Source organism: Perkinsus marinus, assembly GCF_000006405.1.
Source record: "Perkinsus marinus ATCC 50983 genomic scaffold scf_1104296948084, whole genome shotgun sequence".
Taxonomy (NCBI): domain Eukaryota; phylum Perkinsozoa; order Perkinsida; family Perkinsidae; genus Perkinsus; species Perkinsus marinus.
In genome coordinates, this window is record NW_003210321.1 from 346709 (window position 1) to 366165 (window position 19457).

Below are 19457 nucleotides of genomic sequence, written 5' to 3' on the forward strand. Positions count from 1 at the left end.
CACTTCGAGTTAGTTCCCAGGGAAGGGGTCAGCAGCGCTATGTTTCAATGTCGGCACCAGCGGCAGATTTGAGCTATGTAGTGTTGGCTGGTCTCTCGGCCTTTGGGTGCGCGGCTGTGGCAGTCGGTGGTGGTATAGGAGGAGGTAGCTGGAGCCATGACAAGGTCATAATTATAGTGCTAGGCTCGTACAGGTGCATTGTATATGCCGGCCTTTGTGGCAGTGATGGGAGATGCCCATTGGGCGGTTCCTCTCTCTAAAGTGGCAATCAATGGTGTCGCAGTCAGTGCTACGATATTCAACCTACGTCAGAGACATCCTACATATGATCAGGTGCTGCTGAGTGGGCGGGCCTTTCTCGAGTGTTGCCCTCTTTATTAGCCTTTGATAGACCTGGACATCGGGCTCTTGTTGGAGCCGCTTACTCTACTTGGTAGTATGCTTGGGGTGTACCTCAACGTGGCGATGACCAGCGTAGAGATATTCTCTTGCTTGGTATTGGTATTGTCCATCACAGCAGCCTTGACGTACTACGGGAGCCCTCCTGAATACTTGAAAGTGCCCGTGATAGTAGGTTTAGGAAGGCTATCCAACGACGACGGTTGGAGGGAGATGCCTCTGTTGAGGACGGTCTGGGTGGAGCGGAGATGGGCCTTCTGGTATCAGCCTCTGCTCGCCCTTCCTCGGTGCTGCGTCGTTGCTGACAATGGCAAAGGAGGTTGTCGCGCCTTAGGGAGTGGATCGTAGTGTTGTCGATAAAGCGAGCAGGATTCTCCAGGAAGAGGCTAGTCTCCAGCCCATGAAAGCTTGGGCACTATTTGTGCTCTGGCTTGCTAACGGTAGTAGTGATGACCATAGCGTACTCACTTGTTGACCGCTATATAGGCGCTCTACTTTACCTGGCTGAGGGGCCGGCTGAACTGTTGTGTGGAGGGACAGCTCAGAAGGTACCTCTCTTGAGGGGAGGGAACGCGGTCTCCTATGCCTGTCAGGCTATGGTATCTACGGTCGTCGTTTCGTGTATCCTCGTTACTGGTATTGTTCGTGGGCGTCTCCTCCGTCAACAGTGAGAGCCTCCGGGTACCCCATTTGCATGGCAGTATAATAATCAGGGAGCTCAGGGATGAGGCCGGCCTTCCTCCCTCGCCTGTGGTCTATAACAAAGTCAATACCATCATCTACTCCCTCTTGAGCTGCTTCGCTGGGGTATGTGCAGGCTGCCTTGGCATAGGTGGAGGCCTTATAAAGGTGCAGTACCGCAGTCTAGGGAAGCTCTCCAGTGCTGGGTGTCAGGGTCCATTGCTGCTCCAACTGGGCATGGTCCCCCAGGCTGCCACTGCCACTAGCATATGGATGATACTATTCACGTCCAGCAGTAGGGAGTACCTCAGCCCCGTCATCCCATGGCCCTCCTCAGGTACTTGTTTGCAGTTCGCCCTGCTTGGTCGCCTATCCCTGCTACCATCAGTAGTGGTGTGGTTGCTCAGCTTCAGCGGGGCTTGGGCTGGCAGTCGGATCTTGGTCAGGAAGATCAAAGAGTCTGGAAGGCAGTCGACTGTGGCATTTCTGATGGGTGGGGGGGGGGAGTAGCAATAGTAGTAATAGAGGGCTCTTACCTCAGCTGCTTTGATAGTCGTATCGATGCTCTGTATGGTGGGGGTATCTCTACACGACCATATGTCTGCCAAGGCTGGAGGTCTGAGGAGTAGGTCGGACTTGACGCCTATTGAGATCTGCGAATTGATGAGACGCCGAGGGCCCATCGGATGAGGATCCACCATGAGCATGCTGTCTATGAATGTTTCTCATTGGTATGCGGCCTTGACTTGTCGGAACTGTGCTGCCTCTTACGAGGGCGGTAACTCTTCAACGCACTAAGGAATTTTACGATGGCGATTTTTATGGTTTGCGGACGTCTTGGGAGGTCGGTGGGATTACGTTCCTCATCGTTTCCACATGTTGATTTGTTACTCCGCCTTTACCACCTGGGTATGCTTCTCGGCGAGGTTCTCATCGTTATGATCAGGCATCACTTTGGGGGTGTAGGTCAAGTCAGCCACTCAACGTTATTGGTTCTTGGCGACGTGTGAGGGGATGAATCTTTAGTCTTCATATTTTTATCTGATGCCCTGTGCGTGGGGTGCTCGATGGCGATCGGAACTTGTAAGGCGGGGCAAGCGGCATTGGAAGGAAGCTACCCTTGCCGAATTCAGTGGGTCTCTCGGTGATCTCGGCACGTTTATTCCACTAGCAGTCGGCATGTCTATCACAGCAGGTAAACGTTTGCTGCTGTATTGGTCATACTGGTTGGTTTCCTCTTAGGCCTGGATTTCAGCACTATCCTGATATTCACTGGTGTCTACAATGTAGCCTCTGGTGTTCTGTTCGATGCCCCCATACCCGTACAACCTATGAAGACCGTTGCCGCTGCTGCGATAGCACAGGGGGTAGTCTCCTTCTCCTCCTCCCGCTGCCTACTATCGTGAGATGTGTAGTTGAAGTTGGGCGCAGTGGCAGCAGCGGGCATCTTCGTGTCAGCAGTAGTGCTCGCACTTGGACTGTTGAAGTGAGAGAGGCGTAGATGAATTTGAAGTGGGGAAAGGCTGGCCTTAGCTTGACGACAGTATTGGAGTACATTATACCGTTGTCTATCGTACGTGGCATACAGCTAGGTCTGGCAGTGTCGCTCTTCCACAAGGGATATATGTACGCGGTAGTCGTCATTTATCGGCAGCACAGGTCCTACAGGTACCTCTTGGTTCGGCATGTGGATGGATCCTTGATATGGAATCCTGTCGAGCAGACTGACAGTTTCACACTAGCGCTTCTCGTCTCTGTGAGAGGGTGGCTATTGTGGGAGGAGAATTTTATGTTGATGATATTTGTTGGTTTTCGGCTTTATAAGGATTATTATGATTCGACTGAGGTGAATGCTGTGAGAGGTATCTGGTTCGATTCCCGCAGGTGACGTTATTGGTTTTGCTGAATTTATCACCGCCACTACGAGTTCCTCCCCCAGCTGCGTTGATCGTGTTCCTATTGGGCCTCATCATCACCATTACGTGCTATTGGTCGGAGATTCCCATCGACAGGTTCGGCCCGAACATCTCGGTGGTCGCGATAAGTGGGCAGGACTGGCTGGACGGTAGTACTATTCGTCTTAGTTGGGCTTTTTTCATTCGTACATTGCCTTTTGGTGGCCCCGCCTTAGTGCAGTCGACCTGTGGATCTTGTCACTGGATAGGTATCCTCAACGGTGGTCTGCCTCAGCTGCCTCTCACTCTTCTTAACTCTGTGATATCGGTATGCGCCTTGGCAAGGGAACTCTTTGGGGAGGACTGTAGAGGCGGCAGCACTAGGCATATGGCAGTTAGCGTTGGTGAGCCAGCAGGGGCCATAGAGAGGGTGGGAAGCGGTAGTGATTAGGTCTGATGAACCTGCTTGGGTGTTGGTTCGGAGCTATGCCGTGCTGCCATGGCTGTGGCGGCTTGGCTGCTCAGTATAGATTCGGTGCCAGGACGGGAACTAGTGTTGTTATGCTGGGTGGGCAGAGGGGGAGTGTTCTCTCTACTATGTGGGGTAGGGGCGTGTGGAAGACAGTCTTTGTCAGGCGTTCTCAAGCTATGTATAGGCCTGATATTCGGCCCTCAACTGTTGCATATCCTTCGCGTGTACCCCGGGGCAGTCTTAGGGCCGATGCTGTGTATAGCAGCTGGGGAGTTGGGCGTTCAGTCACTGAAGGAGAGGGGAAATCTCCTACTAGAGCTGCAAGGTGTGTCACTATGGCATCCAATCCGTCCTTGGGAAGGTTGAGTGGTAGATCCCTCTCTGGCTTCGTGGTTGCTGTTCATCACTGCTGCTGCCTGCGTAGCTGCCGGCTCTACAGGCTGGGGCTTCGCCATCGGCTATGGTGTATGGGCCGTCGTAGCGGGGGTAAGGTGGCTTGCTGGACGATGGTAAGTCGGCATGCTGCAATACGTGGAGGAGTGGGCTCCTGTATAGTTGTGGTACCCCAAGGCAGTATGGGGCGGATAGCGAAGAGGCCTCGTCATCGGTAAACGGTCAAGCCTGTGTCAAGTCACCCCGAACTTGTGACACTAGAAATGACTTTGTTAATTTGGGTGCGAATGAACGGATATGTAGGGTTTGAGCATCTCTGGTGATTGCCAAAAAGTTTCCCATGGATTGGTCATCGTCGTTGAGTTTAGCGGTGGGAGGTCGACTATGTTTCCTGATGAACTATGCGGCTACTTGTGAGAATTTCTGAGCCCATGGTCGTTTATTGGTGTTCTGATAGTGGCTGACGGCATCAGTAGTTGAGCAATGACGGGCGAGTCGGCATTTCTAAGGGAGAAGTTGTCTAATCTCAAGGAGGAGCTACGGAAGCAGAAGGAGCTCAATCTGACTCTGCAGACAGTGGATAGGAAGAAGGCTGAGGAGGAGCAGGAGAGGTTGAAGAAAGCGTAGTAATCGGATGGGCCTCACTGCACGTCTTCAGAGCGACCTGGGTTCTATGAGGGAGAGGAGGAACTCTGTGGTAGGTATGATGACTTGCAGGCCGAGACGGTGCAGATGCGGTTGCAGTTGGAAGCCTTCAGGAAGCAGCAGGAGGCTGAGGAGGCGGCAGCGATGGGAGTGAACGGAGGCGTCTCTGGGGTTTTGGGAATGGACACCTCTGATGAGACTGCTGATTTGAGAGAGGCTTTAGACGTATGCTCATGGCAGTATTGTCGTTGGACATTGTATTTGTTGTTAGGCGGAGAGGGAGAGGTGTCAAGTGTTGGAGAGTCGGCTGATGGAGGTTCAGAGCCAGGCGCGTTCGGGGAGTTCAGCGGCTCCTTCTCCTTACATGGAGGTGGAAGCCTCGCCCGTGGGGGCAGTGAGGGATAGTAGTGGTAGCAAGGACGTGGTGGAGGCGGAGGAGGAGGAGAGTAAGGGGAAGAAGAGGAAAAGGAGGGATACTGGTGATAAGAAAAAGGAGGGTAGTAGAAGCAAGAAGAAGAAACACAAACACAAGGAGGCCGCAGGGGAGGAGGGTAGTACTAGGATGATGATGATCATATACTCGCCCAACTCGGCTGTTAGGTGAAATATCAGATCCTATAGCTGGGATATTTCCTCTCCTCGATAGCGGCGACCTAGTATCCGCGTCAAAGCTCGTAGTGCGTTTCTGCTACTCTTGCGGTGTCGAGAACAGTATCGCCTTACGGAACCGTCTAGCACTGGTAGGTCGTATTGAGTGTGGTTTGATAGACCTCTAGTTCTGCCTCCTCAGGTGCTCTCGGAGATTGCGTTGTACCTAACAGGACGGAGAGGAGCTGATGGGCTGCTATCGAACATGTGTTGTCTGGTCATCCTAGCTACAGATGAGGTAAGGCTCCGTTGCAAGGTGGTGTGAAGTACGGCTGATCAGGCTCAGCTGTTGGTCCGCGCCTTGTATTCAACGAGCTTAGAGCTGGCTGGGCCGGCTCCAGATGCTTGCCGTTTGATAGTAAAGTCTCTGAAGGAATGTTGTCGGAAGGTAGTGAGTCGATCGAGAGGAATCGCTACTGTTGTTATCAGCTGAACCTGACGGCGCCTTTGGCATGTATGATGTGGCATCAGCAGTGTGGGCCTCCTCGGTATCCGGTGGCGAGAGAGGCCATGTTGGAGGGAGAGGCCTTTCAATGCGACTTCAATGCAGTCGTTGAATCTGCCACGGCACCTTCTGTGAAGACCCTGTGTCTGTTCCACGCAGCGTTGGTAGGAAGCAGTCTTTCGGCGGAGGAGCGGTACACTCTTATACGGAAACTAGCCGAGAAACATGGAGGACAGTAGGCTAGATGTGAAGGGAAGCCTTCCTTGTGATAGCTGCTGCTCAGGCCTGATATCAAGTGCCGAGTACTTGCTATGATGCCTGCAGTAGGGGATAGTAACCTTATCCGCTTGGCCATCAATGAGGTCCTATCTTGGCCCGATGCCAGGAAGGGTCGGAGAGAGCTGCTCGACTTCTTACAAGCACACCTTTCCTCGATGCTGGCTATGGGCAGCAACAGCACTACGTAAACACTTGTATATTTACTCCTATCATTCGTCGTTGTAGCATTTCGTACATTAATAGAAGTACTAGTACCGGCTACCTTGTCACGTGGCGTTGTGGCTGGGTTCAATGGGTTGTGGTTCGCCTCGTTATTATATGCTCAGTATGGCCCCTGTTTTAAACAATGTCATCTGAGCGCCGAAGTCAACGTACCTCCAGCGCTACCAACTCCTTTAGGTAGGGCTAGCCTCTGTAGGGACGGCATCCCACGTGTTTTTCTGTAGAGCATTTGATGACGATGACGATGAAGCTTTCGAGGCGATGTTGAGAGCTGGAGATCCAGGTGGGACTACTGTGGAAGAATTCTCTATTATGGCGAGTGCAGTTGATTTGAGATAGAGAGCTCGATACTGCTGCATTGCTATGCGGTGCTTGGTACACCGGACAACGTTGAATACTTTTCAGGAGCGGATGAGGAGGACACACCGCTTGACCCTTCTGAGATCCCCACGGTTGTCCATCCTTCTGTAGAACAGATCGTCTATAGACGCCCAGTCATACCTGATGACGAGCCTGAGCCGGGTAGGAGGTCCCGGGTTCGATCCCGGGTGAAAGTTTTTCATGTTGTAGGTGAGGACTTCCGGTATATGTGTAAATTGAAGGGCCAGAGCTACTTGCATCTAGTGTCGTTGAAAGAGTCAGAACTTAACGAGCATCGAGGTATGGTCAAAGGAATCTACGGGTAGCTCGCTGTAGCATCATCTCAAGGTACTAAGCAGAAGCTTGCCAACTTCAAGCGTCAATTGGAGAAGCGTGGTTCCGTTACAGGAGCTACACCGCCAGAAACAGACGATGATAGTGATGCGGGAACGTAGGTGTCTTCACGCTAGTCGTATCGGCGTTGAGTAGTGGCTATCAGGCATCACTACAACCCTCATTACGATGTGAGGTATCTCGAGGTTGAGCGCGTTATTGACACTACTGATCTTTTCGCGGCTGTTTATCCTGCTAGAGCTGCAGCACTTGAGAGGACGTCGTGGCAAGCGTAAGTCGTTCAAGCTCTTTTCATATTACTCGTCATGTTTTTTAACTGGCTGTAGATACTGCCTGAAGATAGTAGCATCCTTGATGTGTCTGGACATAAGAGGAGTGAAGTATGCTGATTGGTTCCTACGACCGATAGACCCGGACCGGCATGGCTTGGTGAGTTCCTATGTTGTCTTATATCGCACCTATTGTGGCTGTTCGTTCAGCCCGACTACTACCAGCTCGTCGCTGAGCCTATGGACTTGACAACAATACAAGTGAAGCTTTATCTGAATGCATACAGTGGACCTCAGGATTTTTGGGCGGACGTAAGATGAGAGCATTAGGTGCTTAAAGTAGGGTGGGGCGGGAGCAGGTACAAAAGATCGCCAACAACTGTCAATACTATAACGCGCCTGACTCGGACGCCTGTATAGAGATGGGCATGCTTAAGGCGCTCTTCGACAAACTGTGAGTATACTGCTTCGGTATATCTCACTACTCGACTGTGGATCAGGTATCGAGAATGGGCGGCCTTGTCTAGACAGCCGGGTGGAGTTGAGGGCAAGAAGGTGAGTACTCAGTGGTGTAGTTTCCTAGGGTCAGTAACAGTGTTGATGGCAGGCCGAGCTGGAAGCAGGAGGACATAATGGGAAGGGGATATCCACAGTAGAGTCTATCTCGTGGCTGTGATGGATCAGCTCAGCTCACTAGATACCTCGCAATTTGAACTGGCATTGGAGTGATGGTGTACAGCCCGACGCTGAGGAGGTTTTGAAGGACTTTACCTTCGAGAGGTTATTGAATCTAGATGGACCCTGTCGGATGTACTACTACCGATGAGCGGGTGGGCGTGTTTATGTTGGGAGTATGAGGTACTGCGTGAAATGGCGAGGGTTGGGGTACGATGAAGCTACGTGGGAGCTCGAAGAAGACTTGCAGACTAAGCAAGCACGAGCTGCAATAACCAATTTTCATAAGTTTTCGAGGGTGCCGGATTATGTTCAGAATCCCCAGGCTGGACCAGGTGAGTTGCATGTTCATACCACACCTTTGGGGATTCGCGGCATCTCGCAGCTGCTACTATGGAGACGGTGACTCCTCAACTGGTGAGGGAGATGGAGATATGGACCCGAGCAGCTGCTGATAATCTGGTGTTTGAGGGCGCTGGTCATGAGGTGCACTTCAGAGAGATGCCTCCTCAGCTGATTGAACGCCTTCCGGCTTTGTCAAGGTGAACCGCAGCCCGTATTTGCTAGCTCGGCCAGATGCTGCTCATGATGGTAGGTATATATGGGCCAGGAACTCGAGCTCCATTGAAGGCGTTGAAGCCGGGCAGCACCATCTCAAGCGTAGGGACTTGTCCTGCAGGGAAAGCAATGGTGTTGGACATGTGGCAGGTTGGAGCATCAGAAAAACTGAAGAGCGTTGCAAGCGGAGAAGAGGAGGGCTGCAGAAGTTCAAGTGGAAACGATCAAGAATATGGTCTTGCTCGGATAGCGTACTTCCATTGTAGTGGCTTTGATCTTGTCGAACGCCGGTGTTGCCTTAGGTGGCCGGTGTTGCTCAATCAACTGGCGAATAATAGGCAGCATTTAGCTAGTGTTATTCATTCATTCAGAAATAGACAAGACGTGAGTAGAGAGAATTGACGGAGGGAGGGATTGAACCCGGGACCTCGATCGTCTCGTTGTTGTTGTCGTGTACCGGCTTATGGTCTCAGAACCGTGTTACGGCGATCCCTCTACATTTTGCTGCCGACACTCTCCTTCACGTGTTTGGCCCCCAGAATATGGTGGACATCATTTTACGCTGGAGGCATCTCCTTTATCGCTGCCATCGCTACACGGAGATACCTGCAATACGCAAGCAGGAGGTAGAGGGAGAAGAGGAGAAACCGGTTGGTGCTGTCGTGGAGGCTCAAAGGGACGATCAAGGAGATGCTGCTTCTAGTGGACAGGAGAGGAGCGCTGAGGAAGGGGACGAAACTGCGGTCAATACAACGGAGGAGGAATCAAAGGCTGAAGGAGTGAAGACGGGAGAGAGTGTCGATTCTGAAGCGAGGAAGGAAGATGGTGGGGCTGGTAACGAGGAGAAGGAGAAGGACAACTCGAAACTGGTAAAGGAGGAGAATGCGCCTTTGGTGGAGGCGGCTGATCCACAGGGAGATGGGGGGGAGAAGGGGAAGGAGCAGTCAGAGAGTAGCGAGGAAGTGGGTGTTACTGAGGCTGCAGTGATGGAGAAAACTGCCAAGACTGAGGAGAGCTCGTCTCTCGAGACTCCTGATTCTATGCCGAGCATGACCAGCAGCGAGACTAGGAAGGAATCTCCGAGTAGTGAGGAAGAGAGTGAAGAGGTGGTCGTGAAGAAGGAGGGTAGTCAACATAGAGAGAGCGAAAGTAAAGTGGAGGAAGAGGAAGAGGTGAGTTGTCGGAATTATGGTATTCAACTGTTTCATTAATTCTACTGTGCTTGTAGACTGAGGAGCCTCCTGGAGTAGCAACGATGATAGCACAGTCCATGATAGCTCAGAGGTTCAGCGACTATAAAGCACCCCCGCCAATGGACCCTGCTGCTGACGGGTCGTCTGGGAGGAAGTGGGCTCGCTGACGATCACAGAGTGTGCAGGAAGTTCATCATCTTAGGTATGTTGCGCCTCCTAAGTTCAGAGGAGGGCAGAGGTTATTCCCATACCAATTGGAGGGGTTGAACTGGCTGATAGAATGCTGGGAGCAAGGAAGGAATCCGATACTAGCCGACGAGATGGGTGAGAGGGGCTGCAGTCTATGAGGGTAGATAGGAGGTGATGATGTCTTGTTACAGGTTTGGGCAAGACTATTACTACTATAGCCTTTCTGAATTACCTTTTCACGGTAGAAAGAGTGAAAGGGCCCTTCCTTGTGGTGGCGCCTCTGTCGACTCTGGGGCATTGGAAGAAGGTGGCGGACCAGTGGACGGACATGAACTGTTTATAGTGAGTAGTCGTGTCGTGTTTTCCCCCTAGGGAAGATTTGCATATGTGTTGATGACGAAATGAAAACTCTGGAGAAATTCCCATTGGTTTCTGTGCACTTGTAGCGGAATTTGTATGTAAAATTGTATATATTAAAGTTTCATCCGTTTTATGTGGAGTGGCGGAATACTCTGTGAAAAGAAATCCGATATTCGCGGTGGTATGCAGTAGCCGTGAAATATACTTCTCACCAGTGTTCTTCATATCGCCGTCGTGAACTCCATTGGTGGGAAAACTCCTGTTCTCAGCGAGCAAATATCCTAATACTACGACCTACGAGTGATTATGCGCGGCGCCTCCTCAATGTCCCTGTCCGTCTTCCTTCTCAGTTACCACGATGAGGGCGGCAGGGAAGGACGGTCGGAACTCCGGGATTCTGAATTCTACCACTTCGCGTGAGTTGTGATGATACGGGGTATAATAGCGAACAGCGATATTCCTCAGCCTCGACTATGATGTGCTCAACGGCAAGAGGTATCCAGAGCAGCCCGATCCGTGCCCACTGAGGAAGAGCACATACTTCAAGTTCAACATTCTTTTAACAAGTTATGAGCTCATTATGACGGTGAGAGCGCCGCTTACATACCGCACCTCCGCTACTTCTGTTGTTGGCAGGACGAAGAGTATCTTGCGCCTATTCCATGGCAGTATGTGGTTATAGATGAGGCTCATAGACTCCGTAATAGAGAAGCTAAGACTCTCCAGGTTATGGAGTCCTTATCGTGCCGGTAGGGTACTGTGCTAGCGTGGGGCTCGGATGGGAAATGTTGTCGATACACATGTCGTTGTGAATGCTGTAGTATATGTCACTGTAATCACTGACTCGGTATGTAATAGTTGGTTGGTATCCTCGAGTGGAAGCCGATTCAGCATCATCAGCTTTCTACTACTTGTTTTTTGGGTGGAACAGTTTGAGTAGTTCTAGTTTTTCGAGAAATGCTATGATGATATCGCCGATGCTCATCCTCAGTGTGTCTTCTCGTATCAGGTATACCATGTTATTGTCTGGCACGCCACTTCAGAATAATATCGGGGAACTTTGGGCCCTACTGCATTTTATAGAGCCTGTCAAGTTCTGTAGCAAGGAGGCATTTGAGCAGGAGTTCGGCGAGTTGAAGACGGAGAAGCAGGTAATCTATGGTGCTTGTTTTCAAGCACTTCCGAGCTCATAGTGTCAGCGGTAAAAATAGTGACAATAGCAGTAGTCGGGTTTTCAGGCGAGGCTTTCCTGTTGAACCGGAGCGTAGCTGTGTGTGATGATGCTATCCTTGTTAATGGTGTCAGGTTGAGAGCTTACATAGACTGCTGCGGCCTCATCTACTGCGGCGGCTAAAGGAAGAAGTGGCGGATGAGTTGCCCGATTTAGAGGAGACTATCATTGACGTGGAGCTCACGAAGTTACAGAAGGCCTATTACAGGGCTATATTCGAACGGAACAAGTGATAGAGTTGTTGTTGTGTATTTTGGAATATGGTGAGTGTGTAGAACGTATCTCTCGGGAGCACAGAAGAGTGGCGGGCCGAGCCTGATCAACCTGGAGGTCCAACTTCGGAAATGCTGCAATCATCCCTTTACTATTGATGGTGTGGAGGAGCGAGAGTTGGCCATGTGTCAGAGTAAGGGCAGGGGGCCTCTTTCGGTGCTGACTTCTGCTTCCTGCTATTCTAGACAAGGACCAGGAGTTCAATCGAATGATAATGGCGTCGGGGAAGATGGTGTTGTTGGACAAGCTGTTGCCGAAGCTGCATGCAGAGGGCCATAAAGTGCTGCTCTTCTCGCAGTTTCTCAGCATGCTTGACCTCATACAGAGATATGCCCTTTATCGAGGATACAGTGTCGAGAGGTGGGGCTCTTTTGCTGGGCTTGGGTGGTAGTGGTGAATGCTAGGTTGGACGGTTCGGCGACTGCGAAGGCAAGGGAGGAGGCGATCGATCGCTTCAATACTCCCGAATCAAGCGCTTTCCTTTTCCTGCTCTCTACTAGAGCTGGTGAGCAGCCGTGCCTTCCCATCTTTCTGTTAAGGTATTGGTTTGCCTCAGGTGGTATTGGAATTAACCTTACCGCAGCCGATGTTGTGATTATATTTGATTCCGACTGGAATCCTCAAATGGATATACAGGTAGACCCTTTACGTATACACGGGGGTCTGAAAAAACGTTGGCGTATGTCAGGCAACAGCTCGAGCCCATAGGATAGGGCAGACGAAGGATGTGAAGGTGTATCGGCTGGTCACTAATAGGACCTACGAAGCGCAGATGTTTGAACGAGCTAGTCAGAAACTTGGAATCAACGAAGCGGTGGGTTGATGTGGTCTCATATAGTGAAAGTTGTGGGGAGTTGGACAGGCGTAAGTCGCTGTATTATAGAATCACTGAAAATGATTTTGAGTTTTTGAGAAAATCTGAAGTCGGAGAAAGAGGCTCGTACGTATACACAGTGATACTAGGGTGACTGATATGAAGTGGTTGTTGTCTAATGCACGATGAGTAGCATGTACGGTAGGGAGAGGAGCCACTGTTGTCGCCAGTCTTGATATTGGTAATGTGGGAATCAGGTCTTCCAGCGTGGAGCATTCGATGGCGAAGGCAAGAAGAAAGGGCACGGAGCAAGCGGCCTGTCGAAGGAAGAGATAGAGGAGTTGCTGAAAAAGGGTAGGGAAGGAGTAATTAATGGATCTCATACCACACCTCTGCTTATTCGCAGGGGCTTACTATCTCCTCGAGAATAACGAGGAGTCGAAGCAGTTCGAGCAATCTAATATAGAGGATATCCTTTCGAAGAAGTCTCGTTTAGTGAAGTAATCGTGTCGGGGTCGGTCCTTATAGAAGAGCGTATGGCTCAGATACACTCGAGCCTCCGGTGGTGGCACTTTCTCCAAGACCTCCTTTGCCGTCACAGGTAGCGCTGAAATCGATCTGGACGACCCTGACTTCTGGTCTAAGATGTTGGGAGAAGAGGCAGCTGGACAAAGTGAGTTACTGTTGTCGGGCTAGGGGTGGGATTGTTGGGATGATGCGTTTTCACTATAGATTCGGTGGCTATATTGGCACAGAAGCTCCACGATGAGACGGCCGTCGCCTCGCCAGAGGCAAAGGCTCAGTTCATGAAGGAGATGGAGACGCAAGTTGAGGGGTATGGTGCGATGACTGATCCCGAGCAACGGGAGAAGGTAGCAAGAGTGTAGGGTATGGGGCGATGAGAGGTGGTATTTGGTGTAGGTGGTCCAGTGTTTGGTGATGATGGCTAATATGAGAGGCTTCACGAAGGCGGAGCATAGGGAGATATCCGCGTGGTTGGTGAAGACTACAGCGGCTGAGGATGCGATCAAAGAGAGTCAGCCCAAGCCGGGACTTTTTGGTAGGGCTATTGACTCACTATCGCTTATCGGTGGATTCATGATGGGTTAATGTAGATACTCCTATTGATTCAGCCTCTGTGAGTGTTGCTGATAGTGACCAGGGAGGTGGAGGTGGTGGTCGGAGACTCCGCAGAACGCATTCTAGAATAGAGGGTGCCGGGGCTTACATTGAGGAGCCCGTGGGGAAGAGTGGGAGCAATTTATAGCTGTGGTATGGGTGAGTGCTGTCTATGGTAGGTATCACACCGGCATCTTCGGTGACTCGGAAGCGTCGGAAGCGGCGGACTCCAAAGTCGACCACGTCGCAGGCAGAGAGTGCAGGGGCTGTTGAACAGAAGGATGGTGCTGAACCTAGTAACACGGCTGGATTTGACTATGACAAATTTCGAGCTGATATATGAAATGGTTATTCGAACCAACATGAAGTGATTAATGGTTGAATAACGTTGTTTGTATTTTAGCTCCAAAAAAGAGGCGAAAATCAACGAAGTCGAAGACGCCCAAATCGGGAGAGAAGAAAAATTCCAGAAAGTCGAGGAAGAGCAGCAGTAGCAGTACGAAGGGAAAGCGGCGACATAAGCTGGGAGAGTCTGAGGGTGATGATGACGATGAAGAGGAGGAGGATGATCCCAATGATGCTGACTATGTGCCTGTCGCCTTCGAGCCCCCTATTGTAGGAGCAGACGGGTCCGAATGATGACATAAGCTTTCGTTATGATGGCTAATGAGAGAAGTGAATCGGGGCCTGTGCATTATACTCATCATTGAAGATGAAGTATTACGTTCAATTTCATCCTGGGGTAAGGTGCAGTGTTTTGGGAGTTGCGATTGGAGCGGTAGAACCGTGTATGGATTTTACGTGCATTTAGGTCAAATATGTGAGAACTGCTTAGAGTAGGTCGGCCGCCGCCGCGATGGGATTAGATGTTGTTGTGGTATTGTCGATGAATAGTGTTTTTCATTGGCTACAATGGGTGGTAAAGACTACTATGCGATACTGGGCGTGAGTCGCGACGCCAGCCAAGACGAGCTCAAAAAGGCCTATAGGAAGAAGGCTATACGGTGGCATCCTGATAAGAATCCTGATAACTTGGAGGAAGCCAATGAGAAGTTCAAAGATATCAGCGAGGCCTATGAGGTCCTCTCGGATTCTCAAAAGCGTGCAGCGTAATGTCTGGCGGATCATCGGCTAGGTTTAAGCAGGGAAAAGCATGCTCCACCTTTACGTAGGTATGACCAGTATGGATCAGATGGACCGCAGATGCAAGCAGGCGGAGGACCTGGCGGCTTTGGTGGTCAACATATAGACCCAAATGACCTCTTCCGAGCGTAGGCTTATTGATACCGTAACTCGGTGAATTACAACGTGATAGGTTCTTCGGAGGAGCCGACATGGAAGATATATTCGGAGGTCGAGTAAGAGGAGGCATGGGAGGACCAATGGGGGGAGGGGTAATAGGGTCACGACTCGTCCATTGGCCGCATATGAGGGTGGTGGAAGGTTCACTACACGAGTTTTGGTCCGGGCGGTATGGCGTTCCAATTCGGAGGGCCCGGCATGGGCGGCTTCGGCGGTCCTGGTTTCGGGCGCCGACCGCAACAGCCTGCAGTAGTGCCTATTGATGTGAGCTTAGAGGAGATCTATCAAGGGACGAATCGACGGGAGACGGTAAGATGGGTTATCAAGGAGCTGCGGGGGAGGTCCTCAGCTTGCTGCAGGTGAATGGCCATACAGCGGAGATTAGAATCCCTAAGGGATGCCATGATGGGAAGAAGCTTAGGTAGTGAAGGAAGAGTGGTATGGCCGACGACAAGGCGTCGCACATTTGTCTGTCAGTTTTGGCTCCACCTCCTCGAGCAACGATGTCTCTTACGTAGTTGTACGTGAGAAGCCTCACGACGTCTTCGTGAGATCAGGAGATGCCGATCTTGTCACATATGCAGTCCTGACTTTCATGGAATGGGTACTACATGCAGTGCTTATGGTATGTGGAGCTCTCTGGTCAGTTGGTGACGGGTCGATCTGGGTACAGAATAAGAGGCTTGGACAATAAGGAGATAACGGTGAGAGCTCCTACGCTATGGGATGGACAGATTCGGATTGAAGGAAAGGTGATAGTGAGGCCACGAGGGAATTGGAATTGTCGTTGGTGTAGCGTGGGCATGCAGTGTGCTTAGAAGCCATCTAATGTGTCTTATAGGGAGGTGGGGTGGGCTCTGTGTGTTCCTGTCAGCTTCGCATAGGGTATCGCTCAGTGATGAATTAAATTATGCTAACTCGAAGTCAAAGTATGTATTTGTAGTATTTGCATCGCAGTGGGAGTAGTCCTAGGGGAGGTAGCACTACTTGTGTGTGTTGAGCAGGGTATGCCTGTTGAGGCGGTGCCGGGCCAATATGGTGACCTCTACGTACGCAGCACTCCAATGAGTCCGGAAACTTGGGAGCAGATGAAGCAACTGTTTAGGATGGTAATAGGGGGGGTATTGTCTAGTGAGAAGTTGTCGATGATCAGGTTGGGGGTCTGTTCCTGGTCCTCTTGGTAATGTCCAACCCATCGTGGCTGTTCCTCATTCTAATGCTGAGGCCACTCTTTGGTCAATAAGGTGGAAGAGGCCATGCCTGGATGACGATAGTTCCTATAGTGTGATATCATGCACCGACCGTATTCAGTGCTTCGCTCCGCCTGTTTTGTGTATTATCTTTTTGTTTTTCTCCGTTACAGCAGACTTCTGTAGAGGGCCGTCGTGATGGTCCGGAAGGGTCTCCCTCTGTGATTGCTGTTGTCGAATACACACCTTACAGTTCCGCCCCACTGTACTGCTGGTCATCAACGTCATCGATGTGACTGATACTAGTTATGCTTTCTGTTCTATTACCCCCAAGTGTTGGTGTAGTGTTGTAGTAGTGAATATTGGTAAGTTTCACTTTATTCATGGCCATTGCTACTCATTGGTCTAGGCTAGCATGTAGGAATCTGTTGGTCGGATGCACTTATCGGTGTGCTTCCTCGAGAGCAGCAACAGCAGCAGCACACAACGGAGGTAGGATAAGGCACGCTGGTAGTAGTAGCTGTACCGGAGGCTTTGTATAGACGGTCGAGGGCGTAGGGCGACTCAGATGGAGGAGGGGGAAGAGGCCGAACTTAATGATGATCTTGAGAATATGGAAGAGGTCCGACTGTGGTGCAGAGTAGCAGGTAGGACCAGTCCATAGGCTACTATCCTTATTCTGTTCTCACAAGTGGTTTACTACGCAGCTTGTTGCTGGACTTTGTATCGATGATCATGCCATATAGGTTCTGAGGGGTCACCAGATGGTGTCGTGAAGAGTGCGGAGGAAAGCCCTTCCACGGGGGTAGGGGAGGCTGAGGAGGACTTCATCGAGAATGATAGGGGTCTCAGAGAAATGATGAAGTTGAATCCGAAAAAGGAAACATGGCTGGCCTACACGGCCCGTAGGTTTGTGAGATGTTATTGACCACATCGGGAAGGTCATTCGGATCAGCTGAGACGAGCATGTCTAATACAAGGCGATGGAGGAGGTTTATGAAGAACTCGGTGATAGAGCAGACCCAGTTAGTGGAGGCTGGGAGGTAGCAGCGCGGGTCTCGATGACGATACGGGTCGTTCATTAGGTATGGTTCTCGATGGCATGAAGGAAAGGATTGGCTTGATAAGGCCAAGAAGGCTGAGCGGAGGCCTCGAGTGATACCGGGATGAATCTCCATGGCTGATCACCGTCATCGACCTCAGATACGTGTTCGGGTTCTGGATGTCGATGGGTTGCCGATGGAAGAGATGCACGAGTGAGATGAGGTCGTGAAAAAATTAGATGATTTCCTTCTGTAGGTTTTTCATGTTTGCGTTGGTCCGTCGATTCCCGGCCGAGAAGTGTTTGAAGGTTGCTAGCAGGTTGGCAACTTTCAGGGACAAAGCATCGGCGTCTGTGAGCTCAGTCACATTTCTTCTGAGGAGCAGACATTTCTTTTCAGAGCTACAACAAGCTGATGATCGATATGGCTGAGCTCTTCGGTTCAATCTACGGCCCAGAACTTTGTGCTTTATTCGATCGGTAATGCTTGTCTATATTTCTATCACTACTTCCCCACAGATGCTATAATACGATATCAGTTCCCTACATGCTGGACTACATAAGGAAGTATGGCCAATTCTCGAAGGAGTATATTGCGAGGGAGGTATCAAATGGTCTGCACTCGAGCAATTGTGGTGTATGCTACTGCTGGACGGATAGTGAGCTGCATGAGAAAACGCGGGGTCAAATCTTGAGTCCGGGATTTCACGCTGCGGACTAGATCGTTGTCGTAGTCATGGTCGAGGGATCTGAGTGCCTGAGCTCTTTAAGAGGCTCGGAATCGCGTCGGCAAAGGTCACGAATTCTCGTGCGTGCATGATTCATGGGGGCTCCCTTGTAGGGAGTAGGGTGGTTCTATATCACCTCGTATGTGGGTAGGTCACGGAGTCGATGAACCCCCCTGTATTCGACTTCGTACGGTATCAACATAGAGGAGGGCTGCGGTAGGGTTCCTTGACTGATCGTAGCGATAGTGCCCCTTCCCAGGCCTCTCCCACCAGTAGTGAGTAAGCCTTATGAGCTTAATACATATGCACGTCTATTACCCCCCTCCAGTGTGAAGCGGTAGGCTGTTACTGAACAAGGAGTGCCGTAGATTGGATATTAGGTGGATGTATCAGCATCTCCTCCATCATGGGCGTATCATGCTGCACCGTAAGTCGCCTAAGGCAGCGGACATGGACCCAGTTTTAATGGAAAGAGATGCGGCGGCACGTAAGAGTGCTCGACATGAGGACTAGATTGCGATGCTTTCCTCATAGGTAGCAGCGAACGCTTGGCACGATCGATGAGCAGTCGACCAGCGGAAATGCTGTTGAACCAGGTTGGGTCATAGTGTATGGAGGCTTAGTCCAGATCGATCGTCTCAGACACGTAGGCGAGCAGAACATGGGCTGGAGTTGCCGAGGGAGAACGATACGGAGGAGGACGGCGACGTGGTTAAGTGGAACATAGCGTCTACGTCAAAGCAGGGCAGCGGGAACGGCAGCGCTGAGGAGGGTGGCCAAGGTCGGTTGGATTCCCAAGTTTGACTTGAGATCTGTCTTTAACAGAATGGTCGATCGAGTCGGAGGAGGAGCATCAGGAGGCGGTCGCTATGGGAGGCAAGCCGAAAGACACTTCAACCCTAATGCAGTTCACGAGAGTTCATGAGTTCAAGTCACGTCTAGCTGAGGATGACAATTCAGCTTTAGTGCCTGTCGAGGAGCCAGCTGATGAAGGGGTGAGAATGGCTCAAATCCGAGTGTGTGTTTGCCTCTCATCCAATCGTCAGATAATCCCTCTACCTGAGATGGACCAAGGGAACTCATACTCCGAGGAGAGCCGCGAGGAGCGTTTCTGGTTGCGGAAGATCGTCTCCTTCTTCCGGCATAATCGACGGTATGTTGTCGAAGATCTTTAATGGCTGAGTACACCTGTTCTTCAGATGCTACCGATATATGCCGAGTAGAGGATGGACCCAGGTGGTCGACCCTCGGGGTCCGAGGAGGTGGGGGAGGGCTGCCTGTTGATGTTAGAATCATCATCATAGTTACGGTTTACCTCGGAAGTATCGATCCCACATAGTGCAAAGGTTGAAGTTGAAGAAGGTTGCTAAGATACGAACATGGCATCGTCTCAAAGCGAGCCTTCGTGGTGTTGCACGAACAAGACTCGGCTAATCATGCGTTTCGATGAGAAAGTTTCCGATGATTCAACATCGGAGTTGAGTTGCAGTGAAGTTGATCACCATAGCCGAGTCTCGTCACCAATCACCAATCGTTAAGCGATAATTAGTTATAGCGAGCGAGGTTGTTGCTGAGGTAACTGTTAGCTTGGTAACGTCCTCGGTCATATGAAGCGAAGGGAGGCATTCATCACAACGTACTTTTCGACATTGTGCAATTGAGGTAAACCTACCGTTGTAGGCTTCAAGCCTATAACGTATGCGCAGAACTGGATGAAGGGC

At 50.8% G+C, this 19457-nt stretch overlaps 7 protein-coding genes across 8 annotated transcripts; all 7 read left to right on the forward strand.

The window, feature by feature from the left end:
* Positions 1-47: 47 nt before the first annotated feature.
* On the forward strand, positions 48-1709 carry Pmar_PMAR000834 (conserved hypothetical protein; the record flags this gene model as incomplete). Its single annotated transcript, XM_002778949.1, has 10 exons — positions 48-144; positions 194-333; positions 382-527; positions 575-659; positions 734-839; positions 886-947; positions 993-1066; positions 1122-1375; positions 1432-1573; positions 1622-1709. The coding sequence occupies 10 exons, from the start codon at positions 48-50 to the stop codon at positions 1707-1709; spliced, it is 1194 nt and encodes a 397-aa protein (XP_002778995.1).
* Positions 1710-2124: 415 nt separating this feature from the next.
* Positions 2125-4035, forward strand: Pmar_PMAR000835 (conserved hypothetical protein; the record flags this gene model as incomplete). The annotated part of the gene is made up of 10 exons (XM_002778950.1): positions 2125-2275; positions 2323-2447; positions 2496-2566; positions 2614-2836; positions 2965-3145; positions 3245-3379; positions 3427-3543; positions 3611-3772; positions 3821-3933; positions 4003-4035. 10 exons carry the CDS (start codon positions 2125-2127, stop codon positions 4033-4035), a joined length of 1311 nt encoding a protein of 436 aa, XP_002778996.1.
* Positions 4036-4323: 288 nt separating this feature from the next.
* Positions 4324-6045, forward strand: Pmar_PMAR000836 (hypothetical protein; the record flags this gene model as incomplete). Its single annotated transcript, XM_002778951.1, has 8 exons — positions 4324-4463; positions 4542-4710; positions 4757-5036; positions 5086-5225; positions 5276-5371; positions 5414-5521; positions 5563-5813; positions 5862-6045. 8 exons carry the CDS (start codon positions 4324-4326, stop codon positions 6043-6045), a joined length of 1368 nt encoding a protein of 455 aa, XP_002778997.1.
* Positions 6046-6203: 158 nt separating this feature from the next.
* Pmar_PMAR000837 (bromodomain-containing protein, putative) lies at positions 6204-8630 on the forward strand (the record flags this gene model as incomplete). Its single annotated transcript, XM_002778952.1, has 17 exons — positions 6204-6256; positions 6304-6362; positions 6485-6601; positions 6650-6739; positions 6788-6890; positions 6939-7064; positions 7120-7222; positions 7273-7374; positions 7422-7516; positions 7563-7617; positions 7670-7714; positions 7760-7872; positions 7921-8072; positions 8123-8279; positions 8333-8397; positions 8446-8546; positions 8598-8630. The coding sequence occupies 17 exons, from the start codon at positions 6204-6206 to the stop codon at positions 8628-8630; spliced, it is 1569 nt and encodes a 522-aa protein (XP_002778998.1).
* A 207-nt stretch (positions 8631-8837) lies between these two features.
* Pmar_PMAR000838 (Chromodomain helicase-DNA-binding protein, putative) lies at positions 8838-14185 on the forward strand (the record flags this gene model as incomplete). 2 transcript variants are annotated; one of them, XM_002778953.1, is made up of 22 exons in its annotated part: positions 8838-9467; positions 9524-9642; positions 9691-9812; positions 9869-10019; positions 10388-10453; positions 10503-10623; positions 10674-10786; positions 11047-11188; positions 11343-11497; positions 11544-11674; positions 11727-11901; positions 11946-12046; positions 12098-12177; positions 12230-12355; positions 12613-12709; positions 12762-12855; positions 12901-13028; positions 13088-13227; positions 13277-13415; positions 13471-13605; positions 13654-13770; positions 13878-14185. In XM_002778953.1, 22 exons carry the CDS (start codon positions 8838-8840, stop codon positions 14111-14113), a joined length of 3318 nt encoding a protein of 1105 aa, XP_002778999.1. In that variant the 3' UTR covers positions 14114-14185. The 2 variants fall into 2 exon arrangements, with proteins under 2 accessions (XP_002778999.1, XP_002779000.1); XM_002778954.1 differs by having other exon boundaries at positions 13654-14185.
* Positions 14186-14366: 181 nt separating this feature from the next.
* On the forward strand, positions 14367-16044 carry Pmar_PMAR000839 (heat shock 40 kDa protein, putative; the record flags this gene model as incomplete). The annotated part of the gene is made up of 10 exons (XM_002778955.1): positions 14367-14583; positions 14647-14745; positions 14790-14868; positions 14918-15085; positions 15136-15197; positions 15254-15380; positions 15424-15528; positions 15781-15885; positions 15930-15956; positions 16021-16044. The coding sequence occupies exons 1-10, from the start codon at positions 14387-14389 to the stop codon at positions 16042-16044; spliced, it is 993 nt and encodes a 330-aa protein (XP_002779001.1). The 5' UTR covers positions 14367-14386.
* A 305-nt stretch (positions 16045-16349) lies between these two features.
* On the forward strand, positions 16350-19170 carry Pmar_PMAR000840 (hypothetical protein; the record flags this gene model as incomplete). The annotated part of the gene is made up of 18 exons (XM_002778956.1): positions 16350-16458; positions 16509-16613; positions 16713-16871; positions 16922-17009; positions 17052-17121; positions 17170-17222; positions 17266-17362; positions 17409-17488; positions 17528-17612; positions 17888-17952; positions 17996-18073; positions 18117-18223; positions 18271-18332; positions 18379-18517; positions 18562-18731; positions 18783-18889; positions 18936-18998; positions 19041-19170. The coding sequence occupies 18 exons, from the start codon at positions 16350-16352 to the stop codon at positions 19168-19170; spliced, it is 1767 nt and encodes a 588-aa protein (XP_002779002.1).
* Positions 19171-19457: the final 287 nt, after the last annotated feature.